General features: G+C 41.2%; 1 protein-coding gene and 1 long non-coding RNA gene across 2 annotated transcripts in view; one reads left to right on the top strand and one right to left on the bottom strand.

Moving 5' to 3' along the window:
* LOC126374544 (uncharacterized) overlaps positions 1-18,628 on the bottom strand; it is a 186,086-nt gene that overhangs the window by 119,073 nt on the left and 48,385 nt on the right. The gene's annotated exons all lie outside the window — the stretch shown is intronic.
* LOC126374421 (uncharacterized) lies at positions 1,940-6,354 on the top strand. Its single transcript, XM_050021066.1, has 2 exons — positions 1,940-2,925; positions 6,266-6,354. The coding sequence occupies exons 1-2, from the start codon at positions 2,078-2,080 to the stop codon at positions 6,276-6,278; spliced, it is 861 nt and encodes a 286-aa protein (XP_049877023.1). The 5' UTR covers positions 1,940-2,077; the 3' UTR covers positions 6,279-6,354.

Genomic DNA, 18,628 nt, shown 5'->3' with positions numbered 1-18,628 from the left:
TTATGCTGAATTAAACGCTATCTCAGGCTCTGGCCACTGAATTCGACTTTATGAGTTTGAATTTATTTATGTTTGGATAAGATTTGTGCCCGATTAATGGCAATAGACACGTCCCTTATTACATGGAACTTAAACATGGCTGACGAGAAGTCTATACATCTCTACAAAGCCATGATGCTACGTTATGTTATAGTACATTAGCTCAACTGTTCTCATCTACATAATGTCGCAAATCCTGATATTAAATTTGACTAGAACACAGGTTTATTCCTTACATTTCTACTAATAAATAAGATCCCGGCTAAAAGTTTTTGAAGAGTGTACTTACTCAAAAAATGATGTTAACTTTCTTTGTATAGTACTACTAGGACCTTAAGTTTATTTACACTGGTATTGTACTGTGTATAATAATTATACTACTACTCACTACTACCATCACCGTCCCACTTGCGTTAGACAGAGTACTGCGGGGCGGAAGGCAAGAGGGAAACCACTGCCCTATATTTCCCTAAAAAAGAAGCATGGAAAGTGCTGCACCGACAAGAGCGTGGCTCTTAAATTGATGATGGTGATGATATTAAATAAAGAAATTTTGAAATTGAATTAGCTCACAACTATATCCCAATTGTAGTAGTCGGAGGTTGGTCTGTTGCAAGATGAACTAAGTACCTACATCTGATCGAGTACGAATTTACACGTTTTTACAGTTCTTGGAAAGAAAACTAATCATTGTTACGTTCTGTAATAGCTAATAATAGTTACCTATTCTATGATTTTGACGATTCTATGACGACGAAAATAGAAATGCACGGGATGCAGTAAATAGGTAGCTTCATACCTCGACACCGGAGTTACACCAATGAGTTATTAATTTAAGTGCAGTTTTCACACAGTTGACTCGACCATTATAGACGGCGATACGGCTCACCACTTATCACTGGTCTAACAGAAAGCTCGGTGAGGTTAAACTGAAATGAACTTATAAATTAATCATGAGAAAATAAATAGAAACCCAAGCGAAAACTGAGCTAGAGTTTAATTACCACCAGTCCAAAGCAGTTCACTCGAAAAATTTCCAATAACAACTCAATCAACGTAGGAGTGCGTCTTTTCCAACGAAACAAAAGCGCCAATTACTGCTGTCTCGGCCGGATGCGCTTCTATTAGTTGAGTTGACAATAATTAAAGTGACTCGAGCTAATGTGCAGCGCTGTACTGTCGTACGTAAACACATACAAGGAACGCAGACAAGCTTAGGAGCTAGGAAACCAGCGGGGTTAAAAGGACACATCAAAACAGCTGATGCCTTCTGGGTAAGCTCATTGCCGTCGACACTTTCTTAACCTCTCTCAGAGGCAGAATGGCGTTAAGAGTAACGCCACTTTATTTTAAAAAAACTCATCTAAAAAGCATTTTTCTTATTTGACATTTGTTTTGCATTGCGCACTTTATGTTAAAGGCGCAAAATGTCACAGCAATATTGTGTTTTTTAGATGAATTGCTCCGATGTGGCCATTTTAATGGATGGATGGATGATCTTATTGGCAATGTTGATGGCTGAAAGAAGTTGATTCCTTGCTTCAGAGGCTCGTTAGACCACTACGCACTTTTAGATACATTACACATTTTTCCAGTGAAAATTAATATATAGAGTGTTTATTTATCACTAACACACCGTAACGAAAACTTTAAGGGATTATTCAGTCAATCAGAATCAGAATTATTTATTCAACGTGGAATTATTTATCATGGATAAACTTGTTGAATGTCAATGTAACATTTTTGAATTTACGTCATTTCGCAAGGTGTTATGGCTGAGGAGAAGAAATGACAAGAAACTGCAACAGCAACACATCTTTTAAATCAATGAGGGTACATTGCAAGTTATTTAATAACTAGAGGAATTGATGTGTATATCTGCGCGCGCGCCGACCGGCGCCCGCCAGTAATAAACTAGCTCGTGGTTATGACACATGTCGTTTGATTTCTAATCCTCGGAACACACACTACATACGAATCTATCAGTGGCGACGAGGCAATACCTACCCGCGCGCGAAATACGTACGTTAATGGTAAAATGAGTGCTATAATCGGATCGCTGGGATTATTCGACTATAAAAACCAAGAATGGTCTGTTTTCTACGGGAGATTAAAGCTATTTATCAAGCTAAATGACATCAAGGCCGACAAACAAAGTGCAGTATTGTTGACGAGTTTTTCTGACGACTCTTACCGATTAGTCAGTAATCTACTGCACCCAAAAAGAGTCGACGAGGCGACATTCGACGAGCTGGTGACAAAACTCAACAGTCATTTTACACCGAAGAGGTCTACGTTTGCAGATCGAAGCAGGTTTTACGAGGCGGTAAAATTTGATAACGAAAACGCAGAAGAATGGGCGGCAAGGTTACGTGGTTTGGCGGTGCACTGCGAGTTTGGGACGGAGCTGGAGGTGGTATTACGCGATCGGTTCGTTTTGGGTTTCAGATCAGGGCCTGAACGTGACCGACTTTGTGAACAGGATATTTCTTCATTAACCTTGGCAAAGGCGTTACAAATAGCTCAGCAGGCAGCCTGTGCGAGGCAAGCACGGGCTAGCGATTCCGTTCCGGCAGTCATCGTAAAGGAAGAGCCGTTATACAAGACGAATGCCAACCGCGCTGGACGCAGCGGGGGCGGCGGCGGTGCCGAGAGGCGCCGTGGCGATCAGAAATGTTGCACGGTATGCGGTCTTAAAAATCACGTGGCAGAAAAGTGTCGATTTAAGAACTATCGGTGTAACAAGTGCAATAATAAAGGCCATCTTAAAAAAGTGTGCGAATTAAAGGTGAATAATATTGAATCACAATCGGTACGCGACTCGCCTAGCCTGAATGAACCAGAAGACAATGAAGATTGCGAGGAATGCCAGCTGTTAAGCTCAAGGTGTGTGAACGGAGATCCTATTTTATTATCAGTATACATTTTTAATTGTAAATTTGATATGGAATTAGATTCTGGTTCGAGTACTAGCGTAGTTTCAGATAAGTTTCATGCTGAACATTTTTCTCGGTACCCTCTCGTTACAAATTGTAACGTGAAAATGTGCTTTTATAACGGTCATAAAATATCGCCTGTCGGTTACTTCACAGTGCCTGTTAATTATGGGAACTTGAAAAGAGATGTATCTTTTTATGTAATTAAAGACGGCGGAGCACCGCTTCTCGGGCGAGATTTTATGACTAAATTTGGCATCTCTTTTGTGATGAATAATAATAAAATAGGTACATCTAAAAATTCCGGGGAAATTGAACGCTTATTGTACAAATATCAGGACCTGTTTAGTGACGGATTAGGCTGTTATAAAGGGTTGGAGGTAAAACTGCAGTTAAAAGAAGATGTAACCCCTAAGTTTTGTAAAGCAAGGCCAATTCCTTTTGCAATTAAAGGTAAGGTAGAATCCGAATTAGACCGACTCGTGTCGAAAGGAATTTTAATACCAGTGAGTCACTCTGATTACGCTGCACCCATTGTACCCGTATTAAAACCGAACGGCAGTGTCAGAGTGTGCGCGGACTATTCAGTAGCGCTTAATAACGATATTATTGTTGATAAATATCCTTTACCGCGGATTGAGGAGGTATTTGTCAAACTCAGTGGAGGGCAACAATTTTCGAAGCTAGACTGCAGTCAGGCATACAATCAGTTGTTACTTTCGAAAGATTCACAGAAACTAACCACCATTAATACTACCAAGGGTTTGTTCATGTATACAAGGCTGGTGTTTGGCCTGGCGAGCGCCCCAGCCATATTTCAACGGGCGATTGAAAATCTTTTAGTGGGCATAGAGGGGGTGACAGTTTTTCTCGACGATGTATGCGTAACCGGCCCAAATAAAGAAGTACATCTTGAACGGCTCGAAAAAGTTTTTCAGCGATTTAAAAATGCAGGGTTAAAATTGGAAAAAAATAAGTGTGCTTTATTTCAAGATAGAATCACGTATTTAGGGCATGTTATAGACAAAAATGGTCTGCACAAGTGTTCGAGCAAAATAGAATCAATACAAAAAGCGCCGAAACCTACCAATGTGACGGAATTAAAACGGTTTTTAGGTATGGTCAATTACTACCGTAACTTTGTACCCAATGCGTCGTCCATAATGAATCCACTTCACGAGTTGCTTCGCGCCGGCGCCCGATGGGAGTGGACAGAGCGACAGCAGGCGGCGTTCGAACGAGCGAAGGACGAGCTGACTTCAGAGCGCGTGCTGGCACACTTTGACCCGAGCGCACAGCTGGTGCTCGCAGTGGACGCCAGCCCCGACGGGCTCGGCGCAGTCTTAAGTCAGGTAGGTACCGATGGTATGGAACGACCGCTAGCTTTCGCCTCCAGAACATTGTCTAGCAGTGAACGAAATTATAGCCAGCTGCAGAAGGAAGCGACAGCCATCATTTTTGGTGTCAAAAGATTTCACCAATACTTGTATGGTCGCCGGGATCCTTTCATTTTAAAAACAGATCACCGACCCTTGCTTGCTATATTCGGTAAAAAGAACGGAATCTCACCAATGACCGCCGGTCGCTTAGTTAGGTATGCAATTTTTTTGTCAGGTTATAATTATAAAATCATATATACAAGAGGAAGAGAAAATCAGGTAGCCGATTATTTTTCTCGCGCCGTGACATCGACGGATGTAGCTGAGCCGAAGGTAAATTATAATCATAGTCACAGTATCAATGCATTGCAGGTGACGTCACTGCCAATTACGTACGAACTTATTCGAGACGCAACATCGTCAGATAACGAGTTAACTACCGTATGTAGGTATGTAAGAAACGGATGGCCAAGAAAAAATAAATGCCTAGATATTTTACCTTACTACTTATGTAGAAATGAAATCGAACTGGATAACGGATGTTTGCTACGAGGTCATCGTGTTATCATTCCACAGGTGTACAGAGGGAGGTTAATAACGGAACTACACAAGTCGCATCAAGGCATTGTGAGGACAAAAAGCGCAGCGCGCGCTCGCATGTGGTGGCCCGGAATAGATAAACAAATTGAACAAATGATAGCCGCGTGCAGTGTGTGCAGCGCGCTACGGAGCGCCCCGCCCCGCGCCCCGCCCGCCCCCTGGCCGCGTACTGCCGGCCCGTGGGAGCGAATTCACATTGACTACATGTCAATAAACCAGAGGTCGTACTTGGTGGTGGTAGATTCTTTTAGTAAATGGGTCGAATGCTTAGATATGGACGGTAATGTTACAACTAAACATTTAATAAAAAAATTAAAGGCTTTATTTTCTAGGTTCGGGTTACCAAGACTGATTGTATCTGACAATGATCGAAAAATTGCATCCCAAGAGTTTTTAGAGTATTGTAAAATCAATGGTATTAACTATTTGACTTCACCTATATATCATCCGAATAGTAATGGCCAAGCCGAAAATTCTGTTCGTAATTGCAAAAAAATGATAAAATCAATAATGACAAATAACTCATGTATCAGTAAAATTAATGAAAAATTACAAGATTATCTGTTTGAATATCGTAATACGCCTCATTGTTCAACCGGCGAATCACCAGCGAAGCTGATGCTAGGTCGTCAGTTGCGAAGTATTTTAGATATGATTAAACCACCTACTCGGGTCGATAATAAAAATAATTTGGAACATAGTGAAATGAAACAAAAAAGACAGTTTTTTGAGGGGCAGAATGTGTGGGTTAAATGCTTTGACAATAAAAAGGCAAGTTGGTATAAAGGAAAAATTGTTAATAAGCTCGGAAATAGATTATATGATGTACTATTACAAGATCAGACTGTAAAACTAAAACGACATGTAGACCAATTGTTAAGCCGTAGTACAGACAATGATCATTATGCTTGTTCAGAGCAGTATTTAGGGGGAGATATTTCTTCCGGCAACACATCGTCACCAACCACACATCATGATCGTAGCTTAGAAACAGATGTTAGAAATAATGAGCAAGTTGATGAGATGTGGCATGAGGCGGTGGGAGACGAAGTGTTGGAGGAGGAAGTGGAACCGAGCAGCACTGAGCAACCCCGCTCGGTCCCATTGGATGAAGTTGTAGAAGTCGGTCAACCCGATGACCTGCATCTAAATCCGGAATCATCTCTTCTTCCTCCACATCCTTACAATCTGAGACCTAGGACTAAAAATATTAATTATAAGTTTTAACATGGTTGTTTTAGTTATGTTTAAGCTAGATAATTCTTTAATAATAAGTTACTTAATTAATTAGTAATTATTTATTGTTAACAGGTTTTGTAACTAAGGAAGGAGGAATGATGTGTATATCTGCGCGCGCGCCGACCGGCGCCCGCCAGTAATAAACTAGCTCGTGGTTATGACACATGTCGTTTGATTTCTAATCCTCGGAACACACACTACATACGAATCTATCAGGAATACATTCAATACCAGACATTTTTATCATTTAGGTAATCATTAATCTTATAATAAGCTTTTTTACATAAAGTAAGCTTCACTCTGTGATTTAAATTTACTATCTGACAAATTTAAAATATTATCTGGTATTTTATTGTAAAAACGTATACATACTTAACCCCAAAAAAGTTGAATTTAATTTACTTAATCTAGAATTTTTAACAACAATTTTATTTTTATTCCTTGTATTGTAAGTATGCCGTTCACAGTTTCTCGGAAGAAGAGATACATTTTTACGCACATACATAATGTTTTCATAAATATATTGACTTGCGACCGTCAGTATATTTATTTCTTTAAACAGCTCCCTTAAAGAGTCCCGACAACGCAGATTATAAATAGCGCAGATTATAATTTCAGACCATGGTTCTGAGTTGATATCAAGTGGAATTTATCCATAAGGATCCTAGCAAAAAGTGTGAAAGGAAAACACGAGACACGCATTCTATATGTACATTATGCTATCAACGTGTTACAAGATGCAACTTATTTGCAGCAACTTCAAATCCCTACGTAACGTCACAACAAAACGTTCTTTACGGAAATTCTGCTGCTTTTACGGTTTTCCTGTTTTCTGGTCGCGCAAATCTTAGTAACTATAGCTTATTGTTGCATTTCCCTTGCAGAATTTTAGAATTTTCATCTGAAAATATATTTTGGTCGTATTTCTGTCTCCTCTATTCTTCCGTAATGGAGTAAGAATAAAGAAAATTACTTCATCCCAGGCATGATGTAAAAATCGACTTAGGACCATAACTCACTAGGACACCCTGGTGGAGCCACCAGCAAAATGTATGCAGTCTTCTTCTCTTATGTGGATTGGGAGGTAAATGACCAACCTTATCAATTCTGGTGTCATGGTTACTATTGAGCAGCCAAAGAACCCTGACATGACTTATGTAACGACTACTACCTTACATCAGATAGTTACCAAGACCAACAACTTACGGCGCCTTGAGAACCACGGATCATTTTACTTTCAGACAATCAGGTGATCAGCCTGTAATGTCCTAACCAAACTTGGGATCACAAAGTGATTTTTGTGATATGTCCCTATTGGAATTTGAACCAAGGACCTCTGGATCGTGAGCCCAACGCTCAATTACGGGACCACAGAGGCCGTGACTCATGTAACGACTACATACATATATGTAGTTAAAACAAGGGTCTTATCCAAGTTGGGAACGATTCCGAAAAGTGACAGTGTAATCGAATAAAATGTAAAGGTAACTTAATACATACATAAATTCACGTCTACTTCCCACCGGGGTAAGCAAAGACTATGGGATGCCATATGCTTCGATCCAGACACACTTCTCTTGCTTCCTCCACATTCATCAATCGTTTCATACACGCACGCCGCGGCGCCGGTTCATCTTACTGAACCTTTTCTAAGGACATCTCCAATTACTTAATTATCAATCCCATCTTATTGTTTCTCGTAATCATTTGCAACTTGGTTAAGGTTCCTGGTGTCTTATTGATTGTGCAAACTACAATATACCAGGTGAGGTAGCGGTTATACGACTGCATACATTTTGTTAACAGCACAACTGCAGTTCCGCCATCACAGTGTCCTAATGAAATAGGACCCTTAGAGACTGTGTCTACTCCTTCATTATATGAGTGATAGACTAATAAAGGGTCACCAAATGGTTGTTATTTATTTTAGAATTCAATAATTGTATTATCAAAAGTGATTTTAAGTTGTCCACTGAATTCAATATTGGTCTCCTTAAGGAAGTGTCACAAACAATGGTTTTGTCTTGCATTATTATCCAGTCAAGAGTCCATTATTACAAATACTGTATTTGAGCATCCAGAGAAAAAGTCATGTCAAAAAAGGGGTTAGGGTATTCATCATCTCAGGCCTTTACATCTTTATCAGATGATTCAAACAACGTTTCTGTGGCATTTTTTGAAATGGCTGTAGGGTATTACGGACTTAAGTTTATGGTCGTGCAAATCTCGGTAATTATTCCATCTAGCCGCATTATCTCAGCCAAATTCCTGAATTTCCAACTAAAATAATAAATCCTGGATCATATTTCTTGGACTCCTCTAGTCTTCCCAGCTCCCGGCTTCAGCGACTCTGCTGTTTGTCCCGGAAATTCTCTACTCCCCAATTAATTGCCCGGACTCTTCGTCGATTTAACTTGTAAACGAGTGCATACTTCTGCTATTCGGATTGCATTGGATTAATGCTGCACTGCGAACGCAATTATTGTAGGGTGTTGGAGGGTGTACGGGGGAGGGGGGGGGGGGAGGAGGAATTATTGCGTAATGAGGCGATGGTGGTGTGTGTGGACTACCGTGCGTTTCTGTATATGTCGGATACACATACATAGTCCCTTCTATATCCCAGAAGGGGAAGATTGTCTAAGTCCCATGTAATAGAGTTCGAGCCTATAGAGAGAAAGAAAACATCTATTAAAGATATAAAGAAATATTTTTTAAAAATTAAGCACTTAAAATATATTGCCAAATTCAAATTCAAAAATATCTTTATTCAGTAGCTAGCTTACACTTTGAATTATCAATTTTTACATAACGAACGTCTCATCCGCCTAAAACTACTGCAGCTTCTCACAACCTGTATAGCCGGGGAAAAGAAGCTGCTAGAAAAACCTGGGCCCTGACGTTCTTTAAAAAAAAATAACCATAAAATATTGTTATACAATTTACCGGGCACAAATCCTAGAAAGCACGTGACATCCAAACTTGGATTAAAAAAAATAAAGTCGAATTTCCGATTCGTTGTAAGTCACACGTTCTAAGAACTAAATTATTCGTTTAATCATCAAGACATCTAGCTACTATACCTATTATCATCATCATCACTAATTAGTAAAGAAGTTACTTCCTCTTAAACCCTTAACAGTGATTAACTCAATAAACCCTTTCGAGACCGCCAACAAAAACACAAACAGTTCACTTGGCATTGAGTCTACATCCAGAATATTCAAAAAAGGTTTACCAAATAAAATTTCATCTCACGAACATTCTGGAACTGCCAAACTTTGTCTGAGTTCCTCAACTAGCCTTCTATAAGCTTTCCAAACAGCTGTTGTATGAGGAAACTCACCAAGTTATCTTTGCGCGTCTCTGGCACCTTCCGCTGGTACCCCAAGGTCTATTTTCCTTCAGTCTAGGTGGTGGAGTAAATTAGTTCGGACTTAGGTTGGTTTTGTACTTTCGCGATAGACTTGGGCGCTTGTTCATAAAAACAAAGGGTTTGAATGTTGGAAAAGTGAATGATTTGCTAAGTTTGAGATTAAATACTCGATAAACGTCGAGGCTTTTCTCGTTCAGTTCCTTCTTGGTGTTTTTGGGGTGCGAGTTTAATTGCAGAAAGAAAGAAAATCATTCATTATAGGCACAAGGTACAGATCAGCATCTCGAACCGAGGGTTCCGATGCATTAACATTGCCGTTGAAAAACTATTGTCACCATACATCGATATAGACGCGATTAGTTTACCAACTGCAAAAAAGTCTGTAATCGCAAAAACATTTTGTTTTTATGATGGAACTACAAGTTTACTATTTACAGATTGTTTCTTTTACATGAAGACTGCAAGCTGCATGAACATCTGGTTGATAAAAATAATAAATTACTAAATAAGCAATAATAAAATCAAAATTGCAATAAATTATTCATTGAAATCCAAATGGAGAGGTCCAATCAAACTTTGTTCATATTTTGACAGGACGACATGATTTTTGGGTTCACATATTAGCACCAATCGACAAAACGACATAATTTTAACATCAAAATCGATAAAATGACCGTGACAAAATTTTATGAACGTTGCGTATTGTTGTTAGTCTGTAATTTCTCTTTAATGTTTAAGTAAAATTTACACCTGGTCTACTTCTATTAGGCAATATGAGAAATAGCTATTTCACAATCCTTGTCCACTCTCACAGTAAACAAGTAACACTATTAAAACTTCGCAGACATACTTGTTTCACGAAATCGAAAACCCAATTATCTTGTAATAAAACAAAAATAGAAATGTGTGTCCCTAAATCCCTTAACTTTCATATCCAATATTGATGTATTGAGCCCCTTAAGGGCATTTCAAATGATCGTTCGTTATAGTTGGCCGTTTCTTTCAATATTTTTTTTGGCTCATTTAAGACAATCCCCTGAAGCGTACAAAAATGACTCTTGAATTCCAATAAATAACAACCAAAATGAAACGGACATGGACAACTAAAAATTAAAATTTAAGAAATACAATAAGTTTCTTTGATACAAAATGGGGTACAATTTTTTTGTGCTTTAACAGGTAGTTCCGAGAACTTAAAGATGGTTTCTTAGAATTTTTTTGGGAGTCCACTTGCCAAGTTGTATAGTGCTAAATGATGTTTTTGAATATTTCAATGTTGGTAGTAAATGGTATTAGAGACTGCTGGAAGATAGTACTAATTTACATGTTTTTACAGTTCTTGGAAAGAAAGCTAATCATTGTTACGTTTTGTAATAGCTAATAATAGTTACTTATTCTCTGACTTTGACGATTCTTTGACGACGAAAATAGAAATGCACGGGATGCAGTAAATAGGTAGATTCAAACCTCGACACCGGAGTTACGCCAATGAGTTATTAATTTAATTGCAGTATTCACTAACGCAGTTGGCTCGACCATTATAGACGGCGATACGGCTCACCTATCATGTTGGTCTAACAGAAAGCTCAGTGACACGTGGGTTCTTAGTTCATCTTATGGTGGATGCACCTCTGATCACCTCATAGCCGTGAGCTACTATTTACTTACTATTTTTGATTAGTAGGTAAATAACAAGGAACTTCAATATTCCAAGAACGTAAATATTGAAAATTAAGGGAATTACTGACTAAAGTATTTAATTAGTACTACTTCTCAGATATATAAAAATCATTAAAACTGTAAGTAAATCTGTTACTAAAAGTTCAAAATTTCCTTACAAAGTATATACTTATAAAAACATTGGTCGTGGGTAATTATTTTTTTACGAAATGCTAAGGCAGGCTGGGATGACGTCAGCTGGGCTAACCTTGAAATGTTAGTTGTCACTTTTGAGCATATATCTGGTTTTCTTATTATTATTATTATTAATAGCCCTCCCACTGCAGGGCAAAGGCCTCTCTTCCCATGGTTTTGTTATACCATGGTAATAATAATTTGCGGCGTTCCTCGACTGTAGAGCGTGAACAATTTAATAACACTCATGCAAAATTACAATTCCGAACTTAAAATCAATAATAATAAAAGCGAATGCATTACGGTCGAATGCAGAATCAAGAGATCACAGTTCATTAGATCATACCCTGCAGGTACTTGATACTTAGCATCGGCGATACAACCACTAGACCCAATAACAGATGAACGAGTCCTGTCGACACATCTGACTAATAATCAGTTTAAAATCAAAATTGAATTTTGTCGTTACCCTTTGAATTGTGAATTTTTACAGAAAATACTTTTTGTCGAACGTCTCATGATCTCATCCGCCCAAAACTACTTCAGCTTCTCATAACCTGTACGAGTATAGCTAAAGAAATGTAGCTGCAAGAAAAACCTCTGCACAGACGCTCTCTTAAAAAAAGAAATATAAGAAGTCACCCGGCAACGTTCGACCAATCAAGAGTCGTGCTCCCCATTTGTCCGGCCATGTAGATAATTAGTGATTCACGACGACTTCCGTAAGCTCTTAGAATCTTGAGTGAGCCAATCTTTTTTTTAACGTAACTTTATTATAGATTCACGACTACATGGTATTAACTACTTGGCCGGACAAATGGAGAGCCTTGAGGATTTTCATCCGGTACCAGTGAGCCAATAAGAATGAAGCTTCCGGCTTCCCTCGTCCGTTAATTCAGCACAGCATAAAGAATAATCCGCCGTTGGTCCCGGTTACTATTTGATGTAAGTACGTAGTCGTTACATGAGTCATGTCAGGGGCCTTTGGCGGCTCAGTAATAACCCTGATACCAAGGTTGATGAGGTTAGTAATCCACCTCACAACCCATACGATAGTAGTAGTAGTAAAGAATAATACTACGTATAGAACGGTTAATATGATTGGCCACCTGATACGACACGATTCATTTATAACAAACATTATAGAAGGAAAAATTGAAGGGAAGAGAGGAAGGGGTAGACCTAGGATAACATTTATGAAACAAATAAAAGAGAAGGTGCAGGTCTTGTCGTATCGGGAGGTGAAGGTTTTGGCGGGAAGAAGAAAGGAATGGCGGTTACTTCACCGACAAGAGCGCAGCTCTTAAATAGAGAGAGAGAGAGAGAGATAGAATGGTTAGTCTCCGCCCCGCGCCGATTACTATCGGTCACCGATCTCACCCCCTCTGTGTCTTTTAATATAAATTACCGTCAGCCGTTAAGGAGAAAAAGGGAGCGCCGACTACTTTATCTCGGTCGATTTTGTATAGTATCCGTGTGTGACTTGAACTAGCTAACAGATTGAGTTCTATGCGAAAAATCAAACCTGGCTGTAATTGGCTTATGTAACAGTCTAATTCCTAATGTAACTTTTATTTTATTTAATGTCTTATTATATAAAAATGTAATAATTTATTGCCAAATAATAATAATAATTTTATTGCCAAAAATTATTACTACAAGAATAATTATTACATAAGCTGTTGCTGTACCTTTTTTATAAATAAATAAACTTGAGGGGCGTCTATTTGGTCGGTCCGTCGATGTCACTTAGTCACCCTCCATATAGATATGTGTCTATATAATTGAAACGAAGCTTGAAGCGTAGAAATGAAGTTTAATGATAGAAGAGATAGAATAGAAGGTTACAGATGCACAGAAGATGAAACGCGAGCGATGGGGGGAGGTATACAATACTAGAGTGAAGAATGATGAGGTAAGCTTGAAGGAGAAAGAATAATCGCGTAAATACGTAGCGAGGATAATAGCGCGGGAGCGTAAGCAAAGCGACGCGGGTGTGCTCGGAGTCGTTTGGAGCGGCACTGGCGATGCCCGCGGCGAACTGGTAGCTCGCTGCGTGTGCGCGTCTCCGCGCCCCCGCATGCTCCTCGCTCGCCTGGTGTAGTGATGGGACGTCGTCGATGTAGTGATGCGCCACACCACCCCCTTGGGAGATTCAAAGTCCTGCATAAAAATAATTGGGAAAATTAACGCGACGGCCTGAGCGAGTCTGAATAGGCTGCGCACCGTCTTTTCTCATGCAACTTGGAGTTGCTTCCTGATCTAAGTCTGCCTCTAGATATGCCGGCTTAACTCTGTCAACTGATACAGTCACAGGTCCTCTGGTCAAATCTAGTGTAATTGTTTTGTCAGTCCGTGAAATAATTTTATATGGACCGGTATATGGTGGCTCTAATGCTCCTCGTAGTGCGTCTTTGCGTACAAACACATGTGACGCTGTTTTGAGGTCGTTGTGGACGAAAACATTTTTCTGTCCATGCCTTGCTGCTGGTTGTGGTCTCAATTCTGACATGTGTTGCTTTAGTTGTGTTATAAAATTACTGGTGTCTGTTGTTGTGTGTTTATTGTTCGCTTGAACAAACTCACCAGGTATCCTGAGGGCCTCACCGTATACCAACTCTGCTGCTGAACTCTGGATGTCAGGCTTCCACGCTGTCCGCAATCCCAGCAATACTGTGGGAAGCACGTCTGTCCACCGCGTGTCATTATGAGCCATGATCGCTGCTTTCAGGGTCCTATGTAGCCGCTCAACCATCCCGTTGGCTGCCGGATGGTATGCTGTTGTCTGGCGTAGCTGTACTCCGCAAAGATCTGTCAAAGATTTGAACAGGCGTGAAGTAAACTGTCTACCCTGGTCCGTGGTAACCGTTGCTGGGCACCCAAAACGTGATATCCAAATCTTGTAGAATACACGTGCGATCGTTTCTGCAGTGATGTCTTTTATCGGTTGTACCTCTGGCCAGCGAGTAAATCGGTCTACGGCTGTCAGACAATAACGGTAGTCTTCAGACGGTGGTAGCGGTCCGATCAAGTCAATGTGGACATGACTGAAGCGAAATGGTGGTAGCTTGAAATTACCCAACGGTGAAGATGTGTGTCTATGCACCTTGCTCCTTTGACACGGTTCGCATGCACGTGTCCACGTACGACAGTCTTTCTTTATAGAAGGCCATACGAACCTCTCTGACACCAATTTTGTAGAAGCTGCTGCGCCAGGGTGACTCAAGCTGTGTGAAGAGTTGAATATCTGTCGACGGAACTCCTTTGGAACAAAAGGACGTGGCCTCGACGTCGATGTATCGCAATACAGTTTTAAATCTATACCTGGTACCGGGATTTCCTGCAGGTTGAGTGAAGAGTGTCCATCTTTTATGATCTGGATCAGTTCTTCATCGCGCTGTTGAGACCGTGCCAACTGGTGTAGGTCCGGTGGTGAACATATTTGCTCAATGCGTGACATAGTGTCGGCAGTGATGTTATCCTTCCCTGAGATGTGCTTAATTTCTGTTGTGAATTGAGCTATGAAATCCAACTGGTTGAATTGTCTAGGAGAACATTGGCGATCGCGTTGCTGGAAAGCGAACATAAGAGGCTTATGGTCTGTGTATATTGAAAAGTGTCTGCCTTCCAACATGTGGCGAAAATGTTTGATCGACTCGTATATTGCTAAAAGTTCCCTATCATAAGCGCTGTACATACATTGTGCTTTCTTCAGCTTTTTTGAAAAGAACGCTAATGGTTGCCACTCACAGTTGACATATTGCTGGAGAACCGCTCCCAGGGCCGTGCTCGAGGCATCGGTGACAAGGGCTAGCGGTGCATTCGCGATGGGGTGAGCTAGCAGTGTTGATCTGGAAAGACTATCCTTGCAGGTGTTGAAAGCCTGTAACAGTTCAGGAGTCCAGGTAAGTGGTTGTGATCCCTTTACTTTGGGTCCTGCAATCATACCGTGTAGTAAAGCTTGGTCATTTGCTGCGTGAGGTATGAATCGTCTGTAGAAGTTCAGCATTCCTAAGAACCTGCGGAGGCCATTGATCGTTTTTGGTGGTGGATATTCTTGTATAGCTACGACCTTTTGTTGTACGGGCTGCGTTCCCTGCGCTGACACGATGTACCCTAAGAATTTGACCTGTTCTTGACCAAATGAGCATTTAGCTTCGTTAATAAGCAATCCATACTCCTTTAGGCGTTCAAAAATTTGTTTTAGGTGTTCCAGGTGTTCCTTGTGATCGCGAGAAAATACCAATATATCATCGATATACGCGTAGCAGAAGTCTAAGCCTCGAAGAACTTCGTCTACGAACCTCTGGAAAGTCTGTGCAGCATTTCTTAGGCCAAATGACATAAAGGGAAATTCAAACATACCGAATGGCGTAGTGATTGCTGTTTTCGGCGTGTCATCCTTGTAAACCGGTATCTGGTTGTATGCCTTTACTAAATCCAGAGTGCTGAAGACCTGCGAACCTGCTAGACGGTAAGAAAAGTCTTCTATATGGCGAATTGGGTATCTGTCAGGAATTGTCCGCGCATTTAAAGCACGGTAGTCACCGCAGGGTCTCCAGGTGTCACCAGCCTTCGGTGCCAGGTGGAGTGCAGATGCCCATGGTGAGTCTGAACGTCGCGCGGTGCCATCCCTTAGCATCTCCTCGAACAATTCTTTTGCGAATTCGAGACGATCTGGTGCGAGCCTGCGAGGTCTGCAAAATACAGGTGGGCCAGGTGTTGTCCGTATATAATGAACAGTGTTATGCTTTACCTCTCGCATCACTCCAGCAGGTTTCGTGATGGTGGGAAACTGTGCTAGTAGGTGATGGTACTCCGTGCTGCCCGATAGCACCTTAATGCTGGAAATCTGGCAGTTGGTTTCATGTACTGCAATGGAAAGATCAGTTATACTATCCAATAGCCTGCGTCTTTTACAGTCCACAAGTAGGCCAAAATGTGTCATGAAGTCAATTCCGATTATAGGTTTATCTACCTCCGCCACTACAAAATTCCACGTGAAGTCGCGTCGTAAGCCGAAATCCAGATGCAAAGTGTGGATCCCATAGGTACGTATGTTGGTACCGTTTGCTGCCGTTAAAACGTAGTCTGTTGGTTTACAGGTCTGACGTAGAAAACAGCGAGGTAGGACACAAAGATCGGAACCCGTATCAATTAAGAAATTAATCTTTGTTTTCCTGTCCGTTACGATAAGGCGGCTGGAGGTAGGCCGACAGTCACTTGCCGCCATTACTGACTGCCCGGTTCGTTTCCCGCTCTATAATTACACGGATGGGTACACTTCCTAGCCTTCTCTTTAAAGGTATGATGATACCAACACATACCTGGTGTGCGTGGGCGGCTGTTGCTGCGGTTCCGACTCCTGCTTCTAGACCTGGATCTGTCCTGTCCCCGTCGATGAAGCGTTATTTTAGAAATCTGGTTACTTAATTCTTTTTGGATTCTGAAGGTAATCATCTCATCCAACCTTTTTAACAAACCATCAAAATTGTCCGACGTGGATGTGCTGGCTACTTGACGCGAAACTACCGGCGCCACGTCGTATATTTTGTCAGCAAGGTCAGCGAGGTCGTCGAGGGACGCGGACGTCTGCGAAATAATTATTGCCTGCACATGCGTAGGTAGGCGGTTCAACCACATGCTCCGCAAAAATTCCTCTGTCACTCCGCCGTTTGCCATGTCTTTTAGATGCCGGAGGAACTGCGATGGACGTCTATCGCCCAATTCCTCATGAGCCAGGACTTGACTGATCTGCTGCTCTCGTGAAATAGACAGCCGCTTGGTAAGCTCCGCCTTCAATTTTTTATATTTGTCAGTCGCTGGTGGGTCCTTCATTATATCCTTAACTTCCTTAGCATACCTGTGTTCCAGCTGGCTTAGTATCATGTTGAATTTTGTAGTATCGTCCTTTATACCAGATACGGAGAATTGGGCCTCAGCTTGACCGAACCACACGTCCGGGTCGTCCGGCCAAAAGGGAGGTAAACGTACAGCAACGCGGTCCACCGATGACGTTGCGTCCTCGAAGCGCTCTTCAGTGTTCAACATCGTGCGTGTTCCGTAGCCTGACGGGTCACCACTATAGATATGTGTCTATATAATTGAAACGAAGCTTGAAGCGTAGAAATGAAGTTTAATGATAGAAGAGATAGAATAGAAGGTTACAGATGCACAGAAGATGAAACGCGAGCGATGGGGGGAGGTATACAATACTAGAGTGAAGAATGATGAGGTAAGCTTGAAGGAGAAAGAATAATCGCGTAAATACGTAGCGAGGATAATAGCGCGGGAGCGTAAGCAAAGCGACGCGGGTGTGCTCGGAGTCGTTTGGAGCGGCACTGGCGATGCCCGCGGCGAACTGGTAGCTCGCTGCGTGTGCGCGTCTCCGCGCCCCCGCATGCTCCTCGCTCGCCTGGTGTAGTGATGGGACGTCGTCGATGTAGTGATGCGCCACAACACGTGGTCCCGTATTATGTGGTACCGGTATATTGTCCCAGTATTATGTTGAATACGGTACGGAGTGCCCTCACAATAGGCCCCAAGGCACTTGCCCTCAGCAGTCTTTTCAATACATAGTGTGTTGCTTGTGATTGCAGAAATGAGGTCAGTTTTGAAATCGACTGCATTTTACATACATACATAAACTCACGCCTATTTGCCACCAGGGTAAGCATTTGCTTCCATCCTGACACACTTGTCTTGCTTCCACCACATTCATCAATCGCTTCATAAACGCACGCCGGTTCAGAGTAGATCGTATTAAACATTTCCTAAGGACATCTCCTATTTGGGCAATGTAAGTCCTTCTAGGTTTTCCTCTGCCAGCCCTACCATCAACTTTCGGTTTATACACCGCTTTTGCAATTCTGCATTTTGATTTACTAAATTGGATTTTTTACATTATAGCTCTACAATCGGACAGATATGATTAAACATTTTTATGTATTATTTAGGATAGCCAACGTGGCAACTCAAAACATGATCTTGGCTGCTTTCATTGTAAGTTGTAAATATTACTACCTACTCATCCTATCGCGTTGGTCTAACAGAAAGCTCAGTGAGATGTAGGTATTTCTCCGAAAATATTAAAGAAAAGTAAAGCCATTGTGGATCTGTGGTTCATCGGATTGTTTCTCAAACGGGGAGGTTCGAACTCCGATACCGGACTTGCACCAAAGAGTTATAAATTTATTTTAAGTGCAGTT

This window comes from Pectinophora gossypiella, chromosome 17 (assembly GCF_024362695.1).
Source record: "Pectinophora gossypiella chromosome 17, ilPecGoss1.1, whole genome shotgun sequence".
In the NCBI taxonomy this organism is placed as follows: domain Eukaryota; kingdom Metazoa; phylum Arthropoda; class Insecta; order Lepidoptera; family Gelechiidae; genus Pectinophora; species Pectinophora gossypiella.
The sequence above is the reverse complement of the archived record's forward strand: the minus strand, read 5'-3'. Positions and strand labels throughout refer to the sequence as shown.